Here is a 22228-nt window from a genome sequence, read left to right on the forward strand (position 1 = left end):
TTTCCACTGCCTTTGGGCTTTGATTAGCACTGGTGCCACGTGGGTGGGAGTTTGTGACTCCTGTGTCTGAGGGACCACATGGAAAGGTGAGAGTCTAAAGAGCTGCCTGGGTCACTATGTGCATGTGCCTTCGAGGCTAAACAAGCCAAAGTGAGGGTAGCATCCTGGGGGGGAAAAACTGGTCTTTGGTTTGTTCAGGTCTGTTTTCAAAGGCACACAGCAGAAGGCACAATAGTTAGGGTATGGATTAACATAAGATGAAGATGTCTTGGGCTTTGCATTCTGTTCTGTGGGGTCCTATTACACTTTTCAAAGTAGAATGGCTACCACGTGGGTGAAAGAGTTCTTGGTTTTCTTTGTACCAACTCAGGGTCTGTAAGCAAGGATATCAAGCCTGTTGTTAGGGCTCAGGATGGCTCACAAAAAGCTGTAGTTTCTGTTTGGTTCTTGTAGTCTTGTAAAAACTAAGAGCTGGGCCAAAAGGGTTGTTGTAATTCATTTAGGTTCAGCTCAACATCGCCAAACTGCAGCATTAAGCAGCAGCTGAAATTTTATATAAGCATCTGAAGAACCTGTCTGGCTAAGATATGAGTTGCATCATGCAGAGGGAAATTGCCTTTGATTTGCTCAGAAGTGGGATTAAATTCTCCTGTGAGGCTAAAATGAGTTAACTCAGTGCTGATTTTTCTGGACCAGATTCAAATTTTTGAACAGGGCATTATGATTTGCACCCAGCATATGGGAAAGCACAGTGGGAAAGCAGACAGGGTCGTGGCCTAGGCTTAAGACAAAGGGTAAATCAGGTGTGTTGGGTCTCAGGAAAGCAGAAGTTACCCTCACTGTAAAGAGAAGTGAGTGGCAGGTTTGGCTGATCACTGAATGTGAGGCTGGTGCCTGGGGTGTGCTGAATGGAATACATTTGTTTAGTACCAGTGGAAATGGTTGGGTGTTTACAAGAGTTTACTTGTTCCTACTATTACCACCAGCTGGCTGTGTTCACCTTCTGGGCAGCTTTGCTCTAGTTATCTCTCCTGTGGTTCTTAACCCTGACTTAACCCTTGCCTTAGCAGAACAGCCCACTGCAAAACACAAACTGACAATCTTTGCTGGCAGCCTACCTCTTTCTGCATCTTCAGGCAGCATTTGATTTCATTCTAAATTTCCTCAGACCCACTTACATCAGTGTGGTGAGTTGACTCTGGTTGGATGCCCTGTGCAAAACAAAATGAAAGGCTCATGGGTGAAGATGAGGATAGGAAAATCACCAGTTATGATCGTGGGCAAATAAGACCAGACATGTGGAAATTAGTTTGATTTATGTTACAAATCAAACCAGAGTAGGATCATGAGGAGTTAAACCAACTCTTAAAAACACATTCCCTCAACCCCTCCCTCCTTCCTGAGCTCAACTTTACTCCTGATGTTTTCTTTAACTCTCCCCCCAGCAGTAGAACAGGTGGAAGATTACAGTCATCACATGCTGTTTCTTCTACTCTCTCCTTCTCACCAGGAGGACTTCAACACTTCCTTTGGTCCAGTGTGCTATCCTTCCCCTAGGAAAGTTCTCCATGAAAGTTGTCCAACACAGGTCCATCCCATGTTCTACAGTTCCTCATAAACTGTTTCAGCAGGGGTCCCTTCCACAGAGTGCAGTCCTTTAAGAACACACTATTCTAGTGTAGGCTCCCCATGGTGAGGTCACAAGTTCTGTCAGCAAACCTGCTCCAGTATGGGCTTCTCTCTCCATAGGTCCACAGGAGCCTGCTCTAGTGTGGGCTTCCCACAGGGTCACAGCCTCCTTCAGGTATCTAACTGCTCCAGCATGAGGTTATCCATGGGATTCAGGTAGATATCTGCTCCACCATTTTACCTCCATGGGCTGCATAGGGACAGTCTACCTCACCATGGTCTTCATCATGGACTGCAGGGGAATCTCCTCGCTGGCACCTGGAGATCTTCCTCCCCCTCTTCCTTCTGTGACCTTGGCGTCTGAAGAGTTGTTTCACATATTCTCAGTCCTCTCTGTGGTTGCAGTTGTTCTTGCTCAGTAACTCTTCACCTTATTCAGTATGTTATCACAGAGGTGTTGCACATTGGCCTAGCCTTGGCCAGCAGCAAGTCCATGTTGGAGCTGGTTGTCATTTGCTTTATCAGGCATGCAGAAAGCAGTTTCTCTAGCAGCAGCTTCTCACAGAAGCCATTCTCATAGCCTCCCTGCCACAAAGCCCCAGTACAATGAAATTATTATCCAGCCTATCCCTCCAGTCATAAACTTCCCTATGTTCAGGAATCCTCAGCTGATTTCAGAATTGTCTGCAGCCCTTCAGGAACCTCCATGCCTATGCTGGGGCAGCCCTAACACAGGAGACCAATGAAACACTGTTAGCTCAAGGGTTGATGACCTGGTTACCCCTAGAGAAAGCATTAGTTATTGTAGGTTCCTAGTCCTTGCATTTCACAGAGGTGGTAGATACAGCTCTTTAGCTCCTTCTGTCCTTGTCCATAAACATAACCCTAGTGTTAGCCCAGTGGCCTGGTCAACTCAACCCAAAACTATCAGACAACTAACTTTGACAGCAATCTCTCACAAACAGCATTCACCCTAGGAGGACCCATCAGATGAGATACTCGACTCTGCTGCTGCCACAGTCTTTCTCTCTTCCTCAAGAGATTCTGCAACACACAGTCATGAGCCCAACTCTCTAGCTCCTAGACTAAAACTCTTGTCATAGCTTGTGATACCCTGAGGCATATCACAGGAACTTCTTATTGTAGGCCTTTCCTGGGGATATTTTAACAACAAAGTGCTGACAGCCTTGATGGGATTTGGCTCTCCTTACTTTGTCCAGCCCAGTTCTCCAGAGTTCATCTGGGCAGTCTGCTCTCTCTGTCTGGTCAATATAGGACACTCAGCTCACACAGGTACAGCATGGTGTCCTCATAAGGTAGGATGAATAAATACACTGAATTTTCATCTTTTTCTCTCCACTGATGGCTGAGGGAGCTTTTACATGCTTGCAGCCTATTGGAGACCTAAAATTGGGTGTGCTGCATTCCACCTAGCTATGAAAATTTATGCCTAATTAATAACCTACACAGCTTTGAGTGAGTGTTGCTGACTAACCCAGTTCCCTTTGTTTTATTAGTCTCTGACTTGATCATGTATTTCTAGCACTTGGAAATGGTTTCTTTTGGCTCTTTGTTGGTGTCGTTAGTAATTAGTAAGCACCTTACCTGCTGTGATCTGCAAGAAGTGTCCGGCATGGTGACCTGGGACGTGCAGGAGAGGAGCCCATGGGTCCTGGTCCTGTTGCAGGAGGACTATAAGTAAGAGTTCTCAGTGATGCTTAGACTCTTGACACCAAAGATTTCATCTTCGAGGAGCTGGGACATTGTGCTTAGGCAGTCAGATGAGCTCTTCCTTTGCACACCTGCAACTTCAGAAGAAGTCTCAGAGGCTGTGCATCCACAATCATCCAGAGCACACTGAGCAGGAAAGGATGGTAAGAGAAGTCAATGCAGAAATGCACCAGCTAGAGAAAAACCAAAAGCCAACAAAACAAAAAAAACCTCAACCAACAAACAAACAACAACAACAAAAAAAAAAAAAAACAAGCTCACAAAGTTCTTTTTGTTAGGAGATGTCAGAAACACACCTGGTGGAAAGCTGATTTCAGCTGCAGTTCTGTTACCTGATAAAAGCTTAATATCATAGTGCCATCTTGGGTGGGGGCTCTGCAAAGAGCAGCTTTGCTACAAGAACATTAAAGCTGTAATAGCTGGCTCAAACAATGTGAGTAAAGGGAAATAAAAGAGGAGGATAAGAAAGTAATTGTCATAATTAGGCAGGAGGAGAAAATTGAATAGTCTCTGTTGGGGGGAGCGGAGGCAGCAAAGTGCTGCTGGGCTACCTGCTGCAGGTGTTGAGTTGTAATGGCAAAGACTCAACAAAAAAGAGAGTTGGGTAATTAATACCCTATGAATAATGCAAATAAGTGCCCTCACAAGTAGTTGAATAACTGATTTTGTTCAAGGATGCTGCATAACTCCAAAATGTGCTTTTCTTTTCCAGCTGCCTTCTTTGTTTTCTTCCTTCTCCTCCACATTTGTTTCAGTTGCTGGCTTTCTTTACACTGAACCAGTCTTTCCTGTGTCTTGCTCTGTTTGATTGCTGCTGGAGTGAGATCACTCATAATTTGGCCCAGCCAAGGCAGGAGTAAGTGGAAGAAGGATCTGTGGGGACCCACACTGTAGGTGGCAGAGAGAAAAACCAGAAAGTCCCTGCAAAGGAGAGAGGAAAAAGCCTACAGTGAATGGGTTGCATTACAATTAGGCCGAGTTACAGGGGGTGCTGGCAGCTGTGTTTAGCAAAATGATGGAACAGCTTCTTCAGAGGAGCAGAGCCCTGCTGTCTCCAGCCTTCAGAGCACATATAAAGCTCTGCATGATACAGAGGGCAAGAAAATTTTGTACCAGGGACTGAAACACATGGTCCATCCCTTGTGTTAATTTTCCCCACTCCCATGAGTCATTAAGGCTTCACCCTTCAATTCTGGATGTGTTCAATCATGATTCAAAGGGCAGGACACAGAAGAGGAGTAGGAGGCTAAGATAGCAGACTTAAGTACCCTTACAGTGGCAGCTGGCACACCTAAAGAAAAGAAGGGCAGGCTGGGCTGCTGCTATGTGTGGTGGCTGCAGGCACACCTGTGCACCCAGGCGGTACAGACAGGTGACCCTGCAGTGACAGCACGCCTTGCACCTGCGCTTTCAGGAACAAGGAGATGTAGGCATCTAAGAGCTGCCTTTAAAGTCTGCTGCATTGTTTGCAGTCAAGAATTAAATCTGAGATGGGACAGACAGGTTTGCAGCTTAATGGCTTTTTTGAGACAAGAGAACAGCATTTAATGTAACCTAGGCACTAGTTTGGAGCAGCCATTCCTTGGAGACATTCATAACCTCTGATTTGCACATCTCTTAGAAAAAATATCTCACCTGGATATGAGCATTTCTGGTGAAGAACAAGGATATCTTCCTAGCCTGGGTTCTTTTAATGGTTTTGAATAAAGGATGAGATGTCAAACAAGACCAAATTTAATCCATACTTAAATGATTATTTCTTAGCTCCCCACCAATTACATACTCAGTGGGAACCTGGTGATCACAACACACTATTAATAACCTCATTATATATTAACTATGTCACAACTCAGATCTGCAGCCAAACTCTGCTGCCAGCACAGGTGTTTGCACTGACAGCTTAACTTCACTGCTGTTGCCCAGATGCCTTTTGGGCAAAACAGGATTGGACTGGCTGTTCAGGGCGGTCATTAAGGAGTTAAAAGCACTGTGCTGGGGGGGGGGGGGGGGGGGGGAGGTGGCAAACGCAAAACTGAGCTGGCTGTGGGCTTCTGGCAGACTTCTCCAGCAGCAGCACTGACTTTCTTTCTCTGGCTTAGCCACCTCCTCTTTTGGTTAGCAGCAGAGCTGTCCCCAAATCCCCAGCATCTCTCAAGAGCCAGTCTGCTCTTCTCCCCAGAACAGACACCTGCAGAAATAAAAATTTTGGGAAGCCAATGATGCTGAGTCTCCCCATGAGCAGCCTCACTGGGGAGCTCAGCAACAGCTCCCTGATACAGCCCAGTACCTTGCCCAAGAGTGCATTATTTTTTCCCAGCTGCATCTGATCCCATGACTTGGCTATGGCAGAGCAGCTTTGAGATCTGATCAAGGAAGGTAATTAGAGCTGCTTGGAAGACCTTCGAGGAAGGTCTCCTCTGGTATGTCAATGGAGCTGCTGCTCACGTGGCTGGCAAGGAGTGGCCAGGGCTTGGCATGAAGCCCTTGGCACCCACCAGGCATTGGGAAGGGACAAGGGACATTTTTAGCTGAGATAAATGGATCTAGATTTGCTGGGGACCGTGTCTGCTTGGCTGGAAATTTTTGCTCCTCTTGCATCTTGGTTTCCAGTGAATTTTGTTAATGTGGAACATGTTGTCTCCTCAACACGAGGAGATTCTTCTTCACAGTGAGGGTGACAGAGCACTGGAACAGACTGCACAGAGAGATTGTGAGTCTCCTTCTTTGGAGACTTTCCAAACCCACTTGGATTCATTTCTATGTGGCCTACCCTAGGTGATCCTGCTTTGGCAGGGGGGCTGGACTTGCTGATCTCTGGAGGCCCCTTTCAAGCTCCTGACATTCTGTGATTCTGGGATATTTAAGTCCTAGAGCAAATCTAGGAAAACAAACAGAGCTTGGGAAAACAGCAGAAGGGCAGGAGAAGGCTTGAAATGTTGCTGCTGGTAAAAGCAATCTCCCACTGCAACTGACAACTTTTTTCTGTGTGTACCATGCATGTAAGAACTAACTGGTAAATACCTTCTCTGTAGGCTGAAAACTATAGAGTGTAAGCTTGAGGCTGCTGCTGCATCAGCAAAGACACACATAACAGTGTGGTGAAGAAGGCAGCTGGGGGACGAGGGGAGGAATAAATGTCTGCAAAGATAAACTTTCAGAACTAAGTTACTCTCAGTTCCTCCATTTTTTTGGTGATATAGGAGCAGCACTCACATGAAACATTTTGGACCCAAGTCCTTGCTGCTAGGTTTGGCTTTTTGTTGTTGAGGTGGGATTGGTTTGGGTAGGAGCTGTTGTCAATAAGAAACTGTAGGAGTTTGTCTCCTGTATCTCATGTGATTGCTAGAGAGGAGGTAAAGACAACTTGCTTGCTACAGCAGGACACAGAAGCAGAAGGCAAAGGCAGGAAGTTTTAAGACTGATAAAATAATGCTTTCAATCATTATTCTGCTTGTAAAATTGTATGTATTTCATATGTATATACATGTATGTATATGTAAACCAAAAACTCTTATATACACATACTTATAGGTGTGTACAAATATAATAAACACTAATGATATTTTAATATTTATAATTATGGACTATATAATAATTCTATTAATATTTAACTATGCTAAAATTATTGAAATATGTATGTGTATGTAATTGTTCTTTTTTTATTTATTGTAACTGTTAAGAACATTTGTAGGGGTCTGAAAATATTTAAATATTTATTATAGGTAATGTGAACGCTGTGATAAGTGACCTGGATGTGGAAAGGGGTTTCCCTATGAGCATTTTATTTCCCAATTGCTTGGAGCAGGATTATGCTTTGATTCTTCCTTAAGCTTTTAACGTGGGGAATTCTGAGGGGTTTTGGAGAATGCTGGTCTGATCCAATCTGTGTTTACTAGGTTGGAAATACTGAAATGAGAACAACTGTACCAGTGTTCGTGGCCACACAAGTGGACTTTTCCTCCTTTTGCAGCTGGGATGTGATCTCGTTCTGACAGTGGTAGTGAGTGCTTCCTATGAGTGAATTACAGGGTTGCAGCAGTGCTGTGATGAACCTTTGACAGCCTTGAGGGATGCACCCTGAGGCAACCATCCGAATGCTTTGATAGACCACAGGGAGCAGGGCTGGAGTAGCTTAAGGGGAGAGCTGCAAAGTGCTGTGGTATCGAGCTGTTGGCAGGATTAGGTTAGCAAAGCATTGCACAAGCAGTAGAGTGTCACCGCCGTCACCTTTCAGTTTTGTAGTCTGCTTCCGAAAGCAAAGAATTACTGCCTAGGCTGGGGGGAGGACGACATAGGTGTTCTGAGAGGTCTCTGCCTTGAAAAGTGGCCGATTTTCGCCACAAAGACACAAAACTACCAGCGTGTTTGTGACTGTGTGCGCAGAGGCGTGCCCACGTGTGCGGGCAGGCAGCGGGCACGCGTGCACCTGTAAGCCTGGGCGTGCGGGCAGACGAGCGCCTGTGCCGTGTAGGTGGGCACACATGCACAGACGCCCGACCCTCCCTCGGAGCGCAGTGTAGGTGGGCACACATGCACAGACGCCCGACCCTCCCTCGGAGCGCAGTGTAGGTGGGCACACATGCACAGACGCCCGACCCTCCCTCGGAGCGCAGTGTAGGTGGGCACACATGCACAGACGCCCGACCCTCCCTCGGAGCGCAGTGTAGGTGGGCACACATGCACAGACGCCCGACCCTCCCTCGGAGCGCAGTGTAGGTGGGCACACATGCACAGACGCCCGACCCTCCCTCGGAGCGCAGTGTAGGTGGGCACACATGCACAGACGCCCGACCCTCCCTCGGAGCGCAGTGTAGGTGGGCACACATGCACAGACGCCCGACCCTCCCTCGGAGCGCAGTGTAGGTGGGCACACATGCACAGACGCCCGACCCTCCCTCGGAGGGCAGTGTAGGTGGGCACACATGCACAGACGCCCGACCCTCCCTCGGAGCGCAGTGTAGGTGGGCACACATGCACAGACGCCCGACCCTCCCTCGGAGCTGCATTAAAAAGCTGAAATGGCTTGAGATCCCATCCATGTTGCCTCTGCCCTCTTACCTCACCCAGCCCCACCCTGTCCCACAGCCCTGCTAATTGTTCACAAACAGCAGCGGGGATGCAGTTGCAGCCGGAGTTGCTGCACCTTGCCGTGGAGCTGATCAGGGGGTCGGCTCCGTACCCAGATAGCCACACTGCCTTGTTGTGGCTGCTGTGCCAAGCTGTGACACCGGCTGCAGTCAAGCAAAGGACAGAGGGAGAGGGGCTGAGGAAGACCTCCCCGGGATCTCACACTGGGGACAAACTGACGGCATGTCCGAGGGCTCCTTGCAGCACAGATCAGAGCATGGTTTCGTGGTTCAGAGAATCTGACATGGAAGAAAATGGATTTTAAAGTCTGTGGATCTTTTTCTTGGGTGTCTCAAGGCACTCCACTGGACTGTCAGGTGAAAGGAGGCAGCAGGGTGTTGTGCATCCCCCTAGCCCATCCACTCTGTGGTGCAGGAGGGAGCAGAGGAGGTGGCATCCAAAGGAGTGGTCCCAGCTCCCTGCAGGTGTTAAGCACAACACTGGCCAGTTCCCTTACATCAGCATTCTTCTGATCTTAATAGGAGTCAGATGTGTAAAATCTCTTGGGAATGAGTTACTGTTGTTAAGAGAATGACAGCCTCCCCAGCAGCAGCTCTTCCTGGCCCACTCCAGCCCGTCAGGGGGCTAGCATGGCCCTACTGGCTCCAAAACATCACAGAGCAGAGCAGTTCATTTCTGAGGGTGAGCTGGGCTAGCTGTGCTGCCCCTGGAGGGCTGTACCCTTTGCCTGACCCCAATCCAGGCATACTTCAACACTGCCTTTCTCAGCAGGGGTGAAAATGGCACACCGCCAGCTTCGGGCACGCATCTCTGCTGGCAGGGGGAAGCTGTTGTGTTCCTCTGTGTTTGTTGGCCTTTCAGATTGTTTTCTTTTAATTCCTTCAGGAAGGAGGCAACTAAATGGGAGGTGAGGGAAGCTCAGAGAGGGGAAGGAAAAGATCAGGGAGGCCTCAGCTTCCCCACTGGCACAGGCTGTTTATGAGGCATGATGACTCCCCAGACGTTTTGCTTTGTTGGGGAAGCTGCCAGCACAGGTATTTACTGCTGCTTTCACCATTGAGCTTGAGGTTGGAGCAGCTTTTTTTGGTTGCTGCTGGGGAGAAATGAATGGAGAAAGTCCAGCAGCACCTGCAAAGCCACTTCCCTGCCAGAAAAATGGGTGGAAAGCCTCAGCCAGACTCATCTGAGCAGGAGCCTCCCATGGCAGAAAGGCAGGCAGTGATGAGCTGGAGCCACCTGTGGCACGGTGCATGCTGGCACATGCCACGTGAGCTGCTATGGTTCACTCACCACCCAGGGCAAAGGGCTGCAGAGCTGCCTAGTTCTGGCAGGTCTGTGAGGAGGAAACAGAAAGGGTACTCTCCAAAAGCATGTCTCGGACTGCATCCTTGGCACTGCCATGGCCCCAGGAAGGAGATGCCAGGAGCAGTTCTGCACAGTTCTCTTTCTCTGAAGTGAAAGAACCCAGGATGGGAAGGAAGCCCATCATTTTGCAGCTCTGCAAGGCTTTTGGCCTTGGAGATGTCCCATACCTGCGACCTTTCCAGCAAACAAAACACTGCATTGGTGAAGGGGAGGGCAGTACATGCTGCAGGTTGTAGCTATGGCAAAGAAGATTGTCTGCATCTGTGTTGGTTGTCCTGGTTTGCTGCAGCAAAGCAAACTTCTTCCCTGGGAATTGGTGAACTGAGAAATGGGTCAGGAGCCCAAAGAATGAGAGGAGAATAAGGCTGGTCCTGAGAGCAATTTGACTTGGTGAGCAAGGGAGCAGTACTGCTTTTCCTTAGTAAACCATCATCTGAAACTGGATTTTAGGTCAAGCAGAAACACAAAGTCTTGGCTGCTCATCAGTGGTCAGTGTCCCTTTGCTTCTCTGCTCTCCCAGGCCATGGTTACTGCTATAGCAGCAGCCATGCAGTGCAGCTTCCTCATGATCAACCTCCTTGTCCTCCGTATTGTCCTCCAGCAGGGAGTTCAGTTGGGGTGTAGGGAAAAACAAGGAGCTTCAATACTGGGAGAAAGCCTGGTACCTCCCACCCATCTAGTAGCACTACTCAAGTTGTACCCTAGCTGCACTGGGCAATGGGATGCTGCCATGCTCAGGAATTGGAAACAAGTGGGAAGATACTGTGAAATGAAAGCTTTCCAGCTGGTGGGAAGCTGGTGGTCAGGCTAAGTTAATCTCAAGGCATCTAGCATCTCTTGAAGCTGGGATGCACTAACATACTGAGCAGATTTAAAAGGTGCTTTTCTGAGTTCTTTTCTTGTTTGGTTGCTTTTTTAAAAAGGAAGAGGTTTGGGATTTTTGTGAGCTCCTGAGACTGGTCAAAGGTTACATAAAGTCAGACTTTATATTCACTGCATACAAACTTCTAGACTTTGATTTTGCCAATGTCTATCCCCATTGCACATGTGCTTTTGGATATCAGTTATAACTGTGGTGTGCTTAGCCTCCTACGATGCTCCTAGTTAAGCATCTTAGCAAAGAGCAAGACAATGCTGGGGCAAAGCCAGCCTCACTGGGAGTTTTAAAATGCATGGCAGGCACCAGTAGTGGCAGCACAGGATGTGGTATGTTTTGCCTGTTAGTGGACTAAGAAAAGCAATCATTTAAATAGATTAAAAAGGGAATCCATTGGATCTAGTCCCTGTTGATGCCGGGTCGAGTATGAACTCATGTGAAAACTAGCTCTGCCAGGATTTGTTTCCTCTGATCCAGTCAGGTGGTGGAGACTCAGGGAGACTAACTGGGTAAATTTGTCTCTCGTGCATGTTGTGTCTGCAGGCTGTGGGACCTTATTCCTGCCACAGCCAAGGGTTACTCGCTGCTTGTGGGGCAGAGCCTGCCCTAAGGAGCAACATCTGCAAATGTGTTCTCACCTGCTCTTCTAAGTAAGAGCACAGAGCATCTTCTCCCTTGACTTTGTCACAGCTGTACTATCATAGAATCAGTCAGGGTTGGAAGGGACCACAAGGATCATTTAGTTCCAACCCCCCTGCTGTGTCCAGGGACACCTCACACTAGATCAGGCTGTCTAGAGCCTCATCAGGCCTGGCCCTAACTCTGCTTTGTGCTTCTGCTGCATGCTGCTCCCCCAGCCTCACAGAGCCAGGTGTTTCTGTGCAGATTGTGAGTTGCTCTTTATTAGCTTTTAAATGGTCTTTGCTCTGTACAACTGCAGAGGAAAGCCTGAAAGCCTCTCCCACAGCATTTTGAAAACACAAGATAAAGAAGATTGAGGCAGCAGTGATTTTCAAACCTCATTTTTGCTTAAGTGCCTGCTGTTTGGTTCCCTGCAAGCGCAGGGCTTCCCAGAGCAGCAGTGAAGGCTTTGCGGCCAAGCCAGGCGTCGTGCCCGCCCTCCCCACTGGCATAGCCTTCTCAGGCTGCTCCCAGCCACAACACGCTGCCCACCGGCCCGCGGCTGGCTGCCAGCAGCCTGTGACGCTCAGCCGCTGAGCCACCATGGCCTGCGGCTTGACGTGTTGGGATCTGCCTCCTGCCGCCTGCCTTGTTGAAAGGGTTTCCTGTGCTGTTGTGCTACCCTGTTTAATCAGCATTCGCTTTGGCTTCTCAGTCTTTCCCTGGCTCCACGTTTTGCCGCAGCCCCCAGGTTAAAGATAGTCCCAAAAGCAGGGGGAAGGGAGGGAGCTGAAGTGGTGCTGTGTGTGACCCATTCCTCTGCCATACCCAACCAAGCGAAGGCTTTGTGCAGAGGCAGGAGTGCTTGTGCCGCAGCTTTGGCCAAAGAACAGGATGGGCTAAGCGTATCTGAAGTCCTATCTCAAACCCCTGGCCCCAGGATGTGTGGGTAAAAGAAGGCCAGCACTCTTGAGCTCCTTGTGTTCCTTGCTTGTGTGGGTCTCTTCCAGAGAAACAGCTTGAAAGTAACACTGCTTGAAAGAGGTCTCTTTCTGAGACAGGGAGGAAGGAGGAAAGGCTGAACGTTTCCTCCCCAAAGTGCAGGGATGATGTGATCTGATCAGCAGCTGGACTCAGGTGCAGATGGGTAGGTAAACTAGGCTTGCACCCCAGCAGCAGAGCACTGTGGCACCCAAAGGCTTTGCCTGGGGTTTTCTGCAAGCCAATTTGCACCTTATGCCACCCAGCTAGGGTTCAAGGAACGTGAAGAAGAGCAGATTCCCCCCCTCCCCCAACCTCTCCACTAAAAGACTCCTAGTAGAGCAGCTCCTACATGCCTTGTTTTTGTTGCAACTCTGTTGTACAGAGCCAAGGTGGTGCAAGAGAGGAGGCAGGAATGAAAGGGCTGAGGTTTGCCTCCAGGCCTCTTTGCAATCACCCAGCAATTCTCTCTGCTGCTGCCACTGCTGAGCATGTTTGAACTGCAGGCTTGTCAGGTCCTCTGGAGGCCTGTAGAAACACCGTGCTGCAGCATCTCATGCTAAGCAGTAGGTACATAAAGGTACTGAGTGCTGGAAACAAACTGTTGCAAAGACAGGTTTGCATCAGGGGCTGCGCTATCCCCTGGAGGTGAAGGCTGGGGTGAAGGAACAAGGAATGGGGGTGATGTGAGGCACCTTCCTGGCTGCTGGGGCTCTTGTGTGGGGAGCTGGCACCAGTGGGTGCTGGCAGAAACCCAGACTGCGCTACCACAGGCATGCAGGCAGAGGCCAGCTTGTAAAATCATGTCTAGAGATGGAAAGGTGAGGCTCGTGGTCCCTAATACCATTTCACTGTATCTTTTTTCCTATACTTGTTACTCTGAGCTGAAACAGCCACCTGGGCCATGGTCAAAAACCTTAAGGAAACAGGTGAGCGTGGCATGCACAGAAACTCTGCAAGAAACTTCTGCCTGCCTTCAAAGTGAGCAAGAGGAGCTTATGCCTATACTGCAGTCCTTTCTGCTACCGGGCAACAGTTAAGTAGGCAGCGTGGGGGGCTTGGAGCAAGGCTGTGGAGCTCCCTGTGCCTTCACACCACCTCTCAAACCTGCTTCCCCAGCATGTGGGCTTTCATGCACGTTTGCAGGGTTTGTGCGCAGGCTGGAGCTGGTAGGTGAGTGGGCAGAACCCGTGCCTTAGGAGCTGGTTCACACCATTGCCTTGGCTTGCTTCAAGGCGTGAACCGGAGTGAGGGAAGCTGGCAGAAAATCGTGGGGAGAACAGGTTTCTGTTTCAGACTTAGAGCAGCCAAGTTCACCCTGCCAAGCCAGCTAGGGAAAAGCCATCAAATGATACCAAGAGTGAATTTATGGTAGACTTTGGGGATTTATTTCTTAGTTTTTGCAGAGGATTTGTTTTGTTTTAATTTTGTGTAGGTAAGTAGTGGCAAAGCCTGGTGTTGCCATTAAGTGATTCTGTGTATTTTTCTGGTGTGGTGATTTTTTTTGTTGGTTTGGTTGGTTTTCTTTGCTTGCTTAAAGAATATAGCTCAGATTGGAAAATAAAGCAATGAAATGCCTGTAAGGTTTAGGTCAGCAGCCCAGTTAGGACTCCAGCAAGCCCTGAGATTGCAGTGCCATGCTGCCAGTGCTGGAGTGGATATTTGTCCCTGTGATCCAGTCTTTCTTGGGAGCAGGAATGGTCTCCTGCAAGTGCCTTTCCTGGTAGTATGTTCATTCCTTTGGAGGAGACCTTTACAAAACAGTAATTTGCAATTCCTGCATTAGTGCTAATTTAGCACCCCCATTCACCCTTCCTGCCCCCAGGGAAGTCTGGATCACAGGGACAAATGTCCACTCCAGCACTGGCAGCGTGGCACTGCAATCCCTTTGCTGTCTTTTTTTTCCCCAGTGCCTGCTGTGTTGCCAGCTATGTAGTGCATAGCTGCTGTCTGTTATTGTGAAAGATGGCATGGAAAATAAAGACTCACGAGTGTGGCCTCATGTTTAATTAGAAGGTAATGTGCTATTATTATTAGGCACTGAAGGAATGTACAGGCAAAGCAGTGCTTGAGCTGTTTTAAAAGCATTTTGTAAGTGTACTTTCCCCTTGCTTAGTTGGCATGCACTACCTTTATTAGGAGGCACAAGACTGGTGGTACCTGGTCATAGTTCTTTTACAGTTCAGGCAAATACTGCTGGAAATGAAGTCTGTCCAATCGCACTGTTCAGAGGACTTTGAAACAGAAGGGAATGGCGTGAGCTAGGCTGGGCCAAATGCTTAATCACCGTGGCACAGGACTTGACAGACTTAAGTGGTTGAATTTGCTGTAAGGGGAGACTGATTAAGCACAACTTAATGAAACACAGCAACCTCATTGGTCTCAAATGCAGGTGTAGGAAGCAGTGAGAAAACTACTGTTTTGTTTAATGAGAAGGTGCATTGTCAGCACCTTTAGGAAGCTTACTGTGACTGCCATGCTCTGTTAAGAGGTATATTGCTTTGTGAGCTCCATATATGGGCATGGCTCCACCATCTATTCTTTAACACAGTACCATTAAGCAGTGAGTGAACTCCCCTGAAATCCAATACATTGAACTAGGGGAGTTGCACACAGGTACACAGATGTATCTACTTGGAGCCAGGAACAGTATGCAGCAGCAGGCTCCTTAGGCCCTCTGCAAGCACCTATCCTACTTTGGTTATCATCCTCAGCTCATCTCCAGTGACAGGAAGATTCAGTTTTGTTTTTTAAGAATGGGACTAGATTCCCACAGCAGCACTATGACTCCTAAAGTCAGATACTAAGGTAGCACTGGTATTCATATCACTGACATCAGGTAGGTTCAGAGGAAGGTCTCAAGCAGGAGCAACTTTCCTGTCAGGGAAGATAGGAAGAAAGCACAGCACTACTACTTGCTATGTGGTGCACATGGTGGGAGCACAGCAAGGATCAGCAGCCCACCAGTCAACAGGGAAGACTGAAAAGCATTTGGCTTGGCTTCAAGGCATGGAAGAAGACTAAACTCTAAACAGCTACAGCATAGAAGAAAGCATCCCAGTTGCACATCAGTGTGTTTTGCACATAACCCAGTCTTTATGTGGAGGGTTATTCTACACATTTGTTATGTAAATAACACTTCCAATTCATCCAAGCTCCTTACCTTCCGTATAAAAGCTATGTATGTGGCATAGTGAAACTGAGGACAGCCTTAGATGTCCACAGTTTGGGCTTCAAGGTAATTTAAGATATTACAGTTGTGTGCTGCTGCTGGTTGACAGGATTTCAGTCTCTTTAAAAATTACATAATACAGACAGATATGGAACACAGTCTTTTATTAATGACAGATCACGTCTGAGCTTTGAAAAAAAGAGTGACATTAAAAGGTGTATTAAAACATACCCACTCTAAGAAATCTATTTTCTTCAGTAGAAAAAAAAAATCCAACAACATACAACAGGTAGAAATATAAATGCTATATACACAGTATATCGGTCTAGTCATCAGCCCCTCCAAACGTTGTTTTGCAGATTGGTATAATGGTGGTCAACTATACCAGCCAGTCCAGGATGAATTGTAGGGTTTGACTTTTTCATCTAAGACAAACCATTGAACATCTAAGTCGCCTTACCGAGCTAAGAATACATACAAGGTGGTATTGTGTAGGAAGATACCAGAATTAAGCTTTTACTTCCATTTAATGCATTTTTGGGATCCTGCCTTTTTAATAACTCTGCCTTAATCAATTTTTAGTGCATGGAAATCTGTAGTCAGGGTCTCTATTGAAGAGAGTACCTTTTGACACTGAAATATGATTAGCTATATCTCAAATAGCCTTATCTTTTGCATTAATTTCAAGCAGATTTGTGTCATGCTTTGTCTTATGCTGGAGGTTTTCAGCCCACAATATAGATAATTGCAACAAACAAGGAATCTATGTTTTTTGTTTGTTTGTTTGTTTGTTTTGGGGGGGGAGGTTTGGAGATAAAAAAGCAGAATGGTAGTTCTTAAATTGGTTTGGCATTTAAAAGCGGGGGGGGAACCCACAAGTTGCATCCCTCTCTCATGACATCCTTGGGAGGAAAATACAGACGTACAGGCAAGGCAGGCAAGTGCAGAGTGGCTGACACACTGCAGCATGGCAGACTCCAGCGCTTCACCTTACATCTGGCCTTAGTCTATGTATGCTCTCACTTGTACAATCAAACGCAAGTAACTTCTGCTGGTTGTCCCTCAAGTCCATCAGCTGACACTGCTGATGGGCAGGTCACTGCTCAATTGGAGAAGGGCCTCATGAGCCAAGCTCCATCAGCCTTCTCACACTAGGTAGAAAGGTAGCAAGTTCTGTACCTTCTGCTTAAGTATCACTTAACAACACAGCAACTGAGCTATTGCTGCTCTGCTGAGCAATTTGTAGCAGGGTCTGATTTGTGGGTCTTTGCATGTTAGTGTGTGCCCCATGCTGCAGAAGAACCTCCACCGTTTTTGTGTGCCCTCCTCGTGCAGCCAGATGAAGAGCCGTCAACCCTTCGCTGTCGGAAGCACTGATGTTTTCGGAACTGATGAGTTCTTCCACTACTTCAGAGTGCCCGTTTTCTGCAGCAAGATGTAGTGCTGTCCTATTGAAAGGGCCTCTGGCTAGAACAGCGGCCCCTTCATCTATCAGCAGCTTAGTTGTTGCTGCATGGCCGCTGCGAGATGCCAAGTGCAGAGCGGTGTACCCTTCTGCGGTCGCTGCCTCGATGTCTGCGCCGTGTTTAAGGAGCAGCCTGGAGGTGCTGGTGTGGCCAGTTTCAGCAGCTATGTGGAGAGCAGTCTGCAGGAGCACGTTCTGTACGTTGACGTCCGACTCCAGGTCTATGAGAAGCCGAGCCACTCGGTAGTGTCCTCGCTGAGCAGCCAAGTGCAGCGAGGTCCTCCCATCTGCAGTCTGCACGTTGACGTTTGCACCCTGCTGTTTGGCCAGAAGCTTTACGATGGGGAGATGACCTTGCCAGGCGGCATAGTGCAGCGGCACCCAGTCATCCTTTCCTTTGATGTGCACATTAACGCCTCTTCTCAGGAAGATCCGCACGATATTCTCTTGGCCATACTGACAGGCTATGTGGATGGGGGCTCTGCCTTCAAAATCTACCTCATTTAAGGAGGCATTCTTATCAAGCAGCATTTTGGTGCTGAAATCATCCCCGTTTTGGGCAGCAAAGTGAAGAGCAGTCCACTGATCCTCGTCTTTGGCATTAACATTGATTTTCCTAGCCATAATCAGCTCTGCAATGCTTTTAAACTTCTTCTCAATGGCTATGTGAAGAGGGGTGGATCCCTTCTTGTTGGTGAGGTTAGGGTTAGCATTGTACAGAAGGAGCCATTTGACACATTCTTCTTGACCAGCTTCAACAGCCAAGTGCAAAAGACTGGAGTTCCCATCTAAAACAATATCAACATCTTGAGGCTGGAGTATCTTCATCAGCTTGCTGGTATCTCCAGATAAAATGGCCTCTGTTAGTTTCCTTTTCTGTATGTCTGTGGTACCAATATCTAGATGGATAAAAGCAAGACATTTTTTTACAATGAGAGTGGTGAAACACTGGAGCAGGTTTGCCAGAGGGGTAGTGAATGTCCCATCCCTGTTAAAATGTAAGGCCAGGCTGGTTGGAACTGTGAGCAACCTGATCTAATTGAAGATGTCTCTGCTCACTGAAGCTGGGGTTGGACCAAATGACTTTTTAAAAGGTCCCTTCCAAACCAAACTATTCTATGAAAAAGACAGCATCATAATTCCAATACCCATTAAACTTTGCTTGCCTATGGCTAACAGATCTAGTGGCTTCAGCAATGACTTGACTGCAAGGAAATATTCTCCCCTCTCCCCCATCTCCCTCCTCTACAGAAGTTGTTTAAGAATCTTTTCAAGTCAGATTTGGAGCCTCACTTACTCCATTTGTTGTTGAATGAAAAACACAGCATGCTGTAGTTGATCTCCTTACACTAATCACTCTTTGCCTAACTGGAAAACAGAAGTTTAGGTTTTGCAGCACTGGGTTGGAAGGGGAGTGACATGTGTGCAACAGCAGGGGGTTTTATTACAATGTTCATGGAAACTGCTCAAAAAGTGGCTTGAGTCTTCTAAAATAGTAGGTGCTCAGACTGAAAAAGCCTCAAACTAAGTTGACCTGACTGAGCATTGGCTTCAGTCCCACCTTGAGTGGGGCTCTGGACTGACTGAGCTTCCTTTCAACCAACCTTTACGTGATTGATTCTGTAACTGCTTTTATGGGAACTCTGGTAACTTTTCCAAAAAGTGAATGAGATTTATTATTTTTCATTAGATCATGTGGGTGGGAAACACTTTCTTTCTTTGTTTCTTTAATTAATCCCCTCCAATAAACACATCTGTAGTACTTACAGCAAGAGCAAACAAGGCTGGCAGCAGTTTCTAGAATGCAATTTCTTTATATGACTACTCTCCAGCCCACTGATTGCCATGCCCCAGTACAAACTACTAAAAAATCCTAAACCAAAACAACCAACCAAAACAAAAAAAAACCAAACTCCTGGCCATTACCTGAACTCTCCCTTTCAAAGGAAAGCGAAAGGGAACCTCTGGATGAAAACGCTGAATCTACAGATGAAACTCCCGAAAGCCGCTTATCACTGGCAGCAAGTTTGGACTCAGAAGAGCTGCGGCTCAGATCCTCAGGGCCTTCCATAGTCTGTGAAATCCCTGAATCCAGCTGGGACAACAACTCTGAGAGACTGTAATCCTTAACTGATGGTAGAGCAGGATCCTGTTTTGGCTGGGACAGTGCAGACATCCCCTTCAAGAGAAGGACACAAGCAGTTTAGAAAGGTTAGCAAAGAAAACCAAGCATGAGGCCCTACAGGAAGAAGCAGAAGTTTGTTAGTTTAAGCACTATCTTATTAAATGAAACCCACTGAAAATGTTCAGATACAGGAGAGCAGCTTTCATCAGTACTCACACAACCACAAAAGCCACATAAACTTTTCTGTTCACAGTGTTTTTTAGGATTGGCCACATTCACACAGTTCCAGCTTCATTTCCTAACTGCCCTGTCCTCCCTCAGCGGTCTAATATCTGCTTGCACCAAGGTTTTCCTGAGCCAGTCCGTGCATTTGCTGTCACTTCTGTATTCTGGTTGTTCACCAAGACTCACTTCTAGGAGGCAAGAAGGTACTCAAAAACAGCAAAGATACAGTTGCTTGGGAAGATGCAGATCACAGAAGAAACAATTCCTTGCAAAGCTTAGGGGATTTGAACAAACAGAAAGAGAAATACCTGAGGCTGCTGCTCTGCGGAATTCTTCGTGTCGAGGTCCCGAGTTACCATCTCTTTTGTTTCATCCTCTGGTTTTTCACAAAGGGCCTCTGTTTCTGAAGTGATTTCTTTGAAGACAGCAAGAGAAGCTTTTGTTATATATATTTTTTTAATAGAAGACTTCTGAGATGCTCTGCTGCCTGTATCTACCACTAGGGCATAACAGCTTTGAGATACTGTGGGAGAACAGCTCCAAATTTTGACTACAACATCTAGCCTCTTATTAGTAGGTACAAGTGTGTAGTTAGGCAGTGCGTGCATAGGGTTGACCTAGCAATTCATTTTCACATTCAGACCAGACTGGTGTTACACAGTGGCTATGCTGCAGGACTATGAAATGGAAATCAGACTACTCCTGGCACACTTAAGCACGTGTTTTTTGAAAAGATGGAATCCCTGTTCCCTGAAGTCCCCATACCTTGTTTGGCCAGGAGGAGGGGGAAGAGGGAAATCCGTCTCATTAGTGCTAAATGTAGCTACCTGGAGATAACATTCACTACATCCTTCTGCACCTTTGAATTCGTAACAAAAGCGCTTTGTGTAAGTTCAAACCTTTCCTCAGAATTACTCTTTAATGGCAGAAAAATGTCAGTAGAAATTGCTTTGTGGCAAGAAATCAATTCCATTTCTCAGCATGCAGGAGTAAATTTCCAGAGGCTGGGTCTTTAGCACTTTGGTAGGGAGAAAGCCACACCAGCTCCAGCTTGGCATATACCCTGACACACAGTCAGAAATTAATAGAATTTCTGTCTAAATGGTTCAACTGCTTCAGTACAGGTCTCATTTCTGACATGTTTACATAACACTGTCATGGTTAGGACTTGTACTCAGATAATCCCTTCCTCCACAAATGAATAAGTGGCCTGTATCATTGTCTCCACCGCACAATGTGCTCTATTTATTCTGTCACAGAGGTGCAGAGCATTTGCCCCAACGATTAATAGTCTTGAGCAATAATGTGACTCACAGAAGAACAAATGGGCAGCCAAGTTACGAGGAAATCTTACCTTGAAATGTTGGTCGTTCGCCAGGATCATCTTGCCAACATTTTTGCATCAGTTTGATCAAGTTATTACACGAATGAGGTCTGGATTTGGAAACAGCAGGTAGCTCTGGGCGGTGCCCTTTAACTACTTTTACCATAATATGTAAAATGTTGTTTTCTTCTGTAAAAGCAAAAGCACACAAAATTAAGATCTTCCAGCAAAAGGAATGATTTCTTTTGTCTAAGAGCATTAGCAGTGTGTTAGGCTGAAGCTTTGGGTTTATGCATTTTTTTCTCTAGCTTCAGAGTGCTTTGCTTTATCAATAGGGAAAATAAAGCTGGTCTTATTCTCTCACATGTCAATGCAGTAACACTTACTTCCTGTGTATTAGTTAAAAACAATTGTCAGTGACTATGTTCTTTGTCCATCCTTAAAAGACACAGAACCAAAGAAAAAAGTTCAAGTAGCACTTTGCTACCTCTCTTTGGCTCTCCATACCTGCTGTGAGAAGACGGAAATGCAGATTTTATTTAGAAACTATTGAGCTAAATGGGATCTGTCACCTGGAGAAAATGCAATAGTAGTCTGGAGCCTGTTCAAACATGTTTGCTATACATAGGCTAGTCACATACACAGAAGTCATGAAGAACGAATAGCTGCCTGTTGGTTGGTACATTTACTGCGGGGTGGAACAAGGCTTATTCTCAGAGACAGCTCCTTTTTTTTTGTTTTAAAGACAAGTCCGTACCCACAGTCCACAAATAAACAACAAAACCTCTCTTGAAAAGTTGTTTCTGACAACAGCACAGTTCCCTGCCAGGTGGCTTTGGCCTGCACTGTTCCTTGTCTGCCACAGACATGTCAGAAGTCCATGCAGGCCACATGCTAACTTGGATCAGTACAGCGTACTGCAGCAGAAGCAAAAAGGTACAGCCTAAGGCCTCCTGCAGCAATAAAGGTTCTGCTTCCACATTTAAGACAAAGGAGGAATTACATTTGCAATCAGAATTTGAAAGCTTACAAATGTCTGCCACAGAAGGCTGTGGGAACTGGGAGGATATGCAGGTAAATCAAGGGCTGGTGGGGCAGGAAGCATGCTAATTAATGGAAGAAAGGCAGAAAACAAAAAAATCCAACACAACCCAGATCAAATCAAACTCACCTGCAAAAGGCTTCTTCTGTGTAAGAACTCCCCAAATCACAATGGAAAAGCTACAAATAAATAGAAAAAAGAGTCTAGAAAAGCTTTTAAAATCCCCAACAAACTCAGGAAAAGAAAGAAAAAAAACAACTTCACAGAATTATAATTTCTTAAGCTCTCCAGTTCTGCATCTAATTCATCTGATGAACACGCAGACAAGTAAGATGCAGCCAAGAACCACGATTTGAAAGTCTGGTTCTTGCAGGGAAGAACCTCAGGCAGCAAGCACAGGGTCTTGCTGGAGGCTGCTGAGCTCTTGGTAACATTTACCAGCTACTGCTCCCCAGCACTGACACAATCAGAGAGCAGCAAAGCATTGCTGTGGAATTTATTTAATACTTCTACCCTGCAAGATGACTTCAAAGAAATACATTCCATTTAGAATATGATCTGTCTTTTAACTTACAGCTATGAT

General features: G+C 46.7%; 1 protein-coding gene and 1 long non-coding RNA gene across 3 annotated transcripts in view; one reads left to right on the forward strand and one right to left on the reverse strand.

The window, feature by feature from the left end:
* LOC135180211 (uncharacterized) lies at nucleotides 1-18842 on the forward strand. The gene is made up of 2 exons (XR_010304331.1): nucleotides 1-86; nucleotides 16743-18842. It is a non-coding gene; the product is annotated as an uncharacterized LOC135180211 (long non-coding RNA).
* RIPK4 (receptor interacting serine/threonine kinase 4) overlaps nucleotides 15612-22228 on the reverse strand; it is a 24413-nt gene continuing 17796 nt past the window's right edge. For both annotated transcript variants that reach the window (XM_064152558.1, XM_064152559.1), the window contains exons 4-8: nucleotides 21775-21824; nucleotides 20634-20792; nucleotides 19588-19694; nucleotides 18856-19108; nucleotides 15612-17828 (exon numbers count right to left, since the gene is read on the reverse strand). In XM_064152558.1, coding sequence (XP_064008628.1) covers nucleotides 16651-17828; nucleotides 18856-19108; nucleotides 19588-19694; nucleotides 20634-20792; nucleotides 21775-21824 — 1747 coding nt within the window. In that variant the 3' untranslated portion in view covers nucleotides 15612-16650. The remainder of the gene's footprint in view (nucleotides 17829-18855; nucleotides 19109-19587; nucleotides 19695-20633; nucleotides 20793-21774; nucleotides 21825-22228) is intronic.

The sequence above is a fragment of the Pogoniulus pusillus genome, chromosome 12 (assembly GCF_015220805.1).
Source record: "Pogoniulus pusillus isolate bPogPus1 chromosome 12, bPogPus1.pri, whole genome shotgun sequence".
Taxonomy (NCBI): Eukaryota; Metazoa; Chordata; class Aves; order Piciformes; family Lybiidae; genus Pogoniulus; species Pogoniulus pusillus.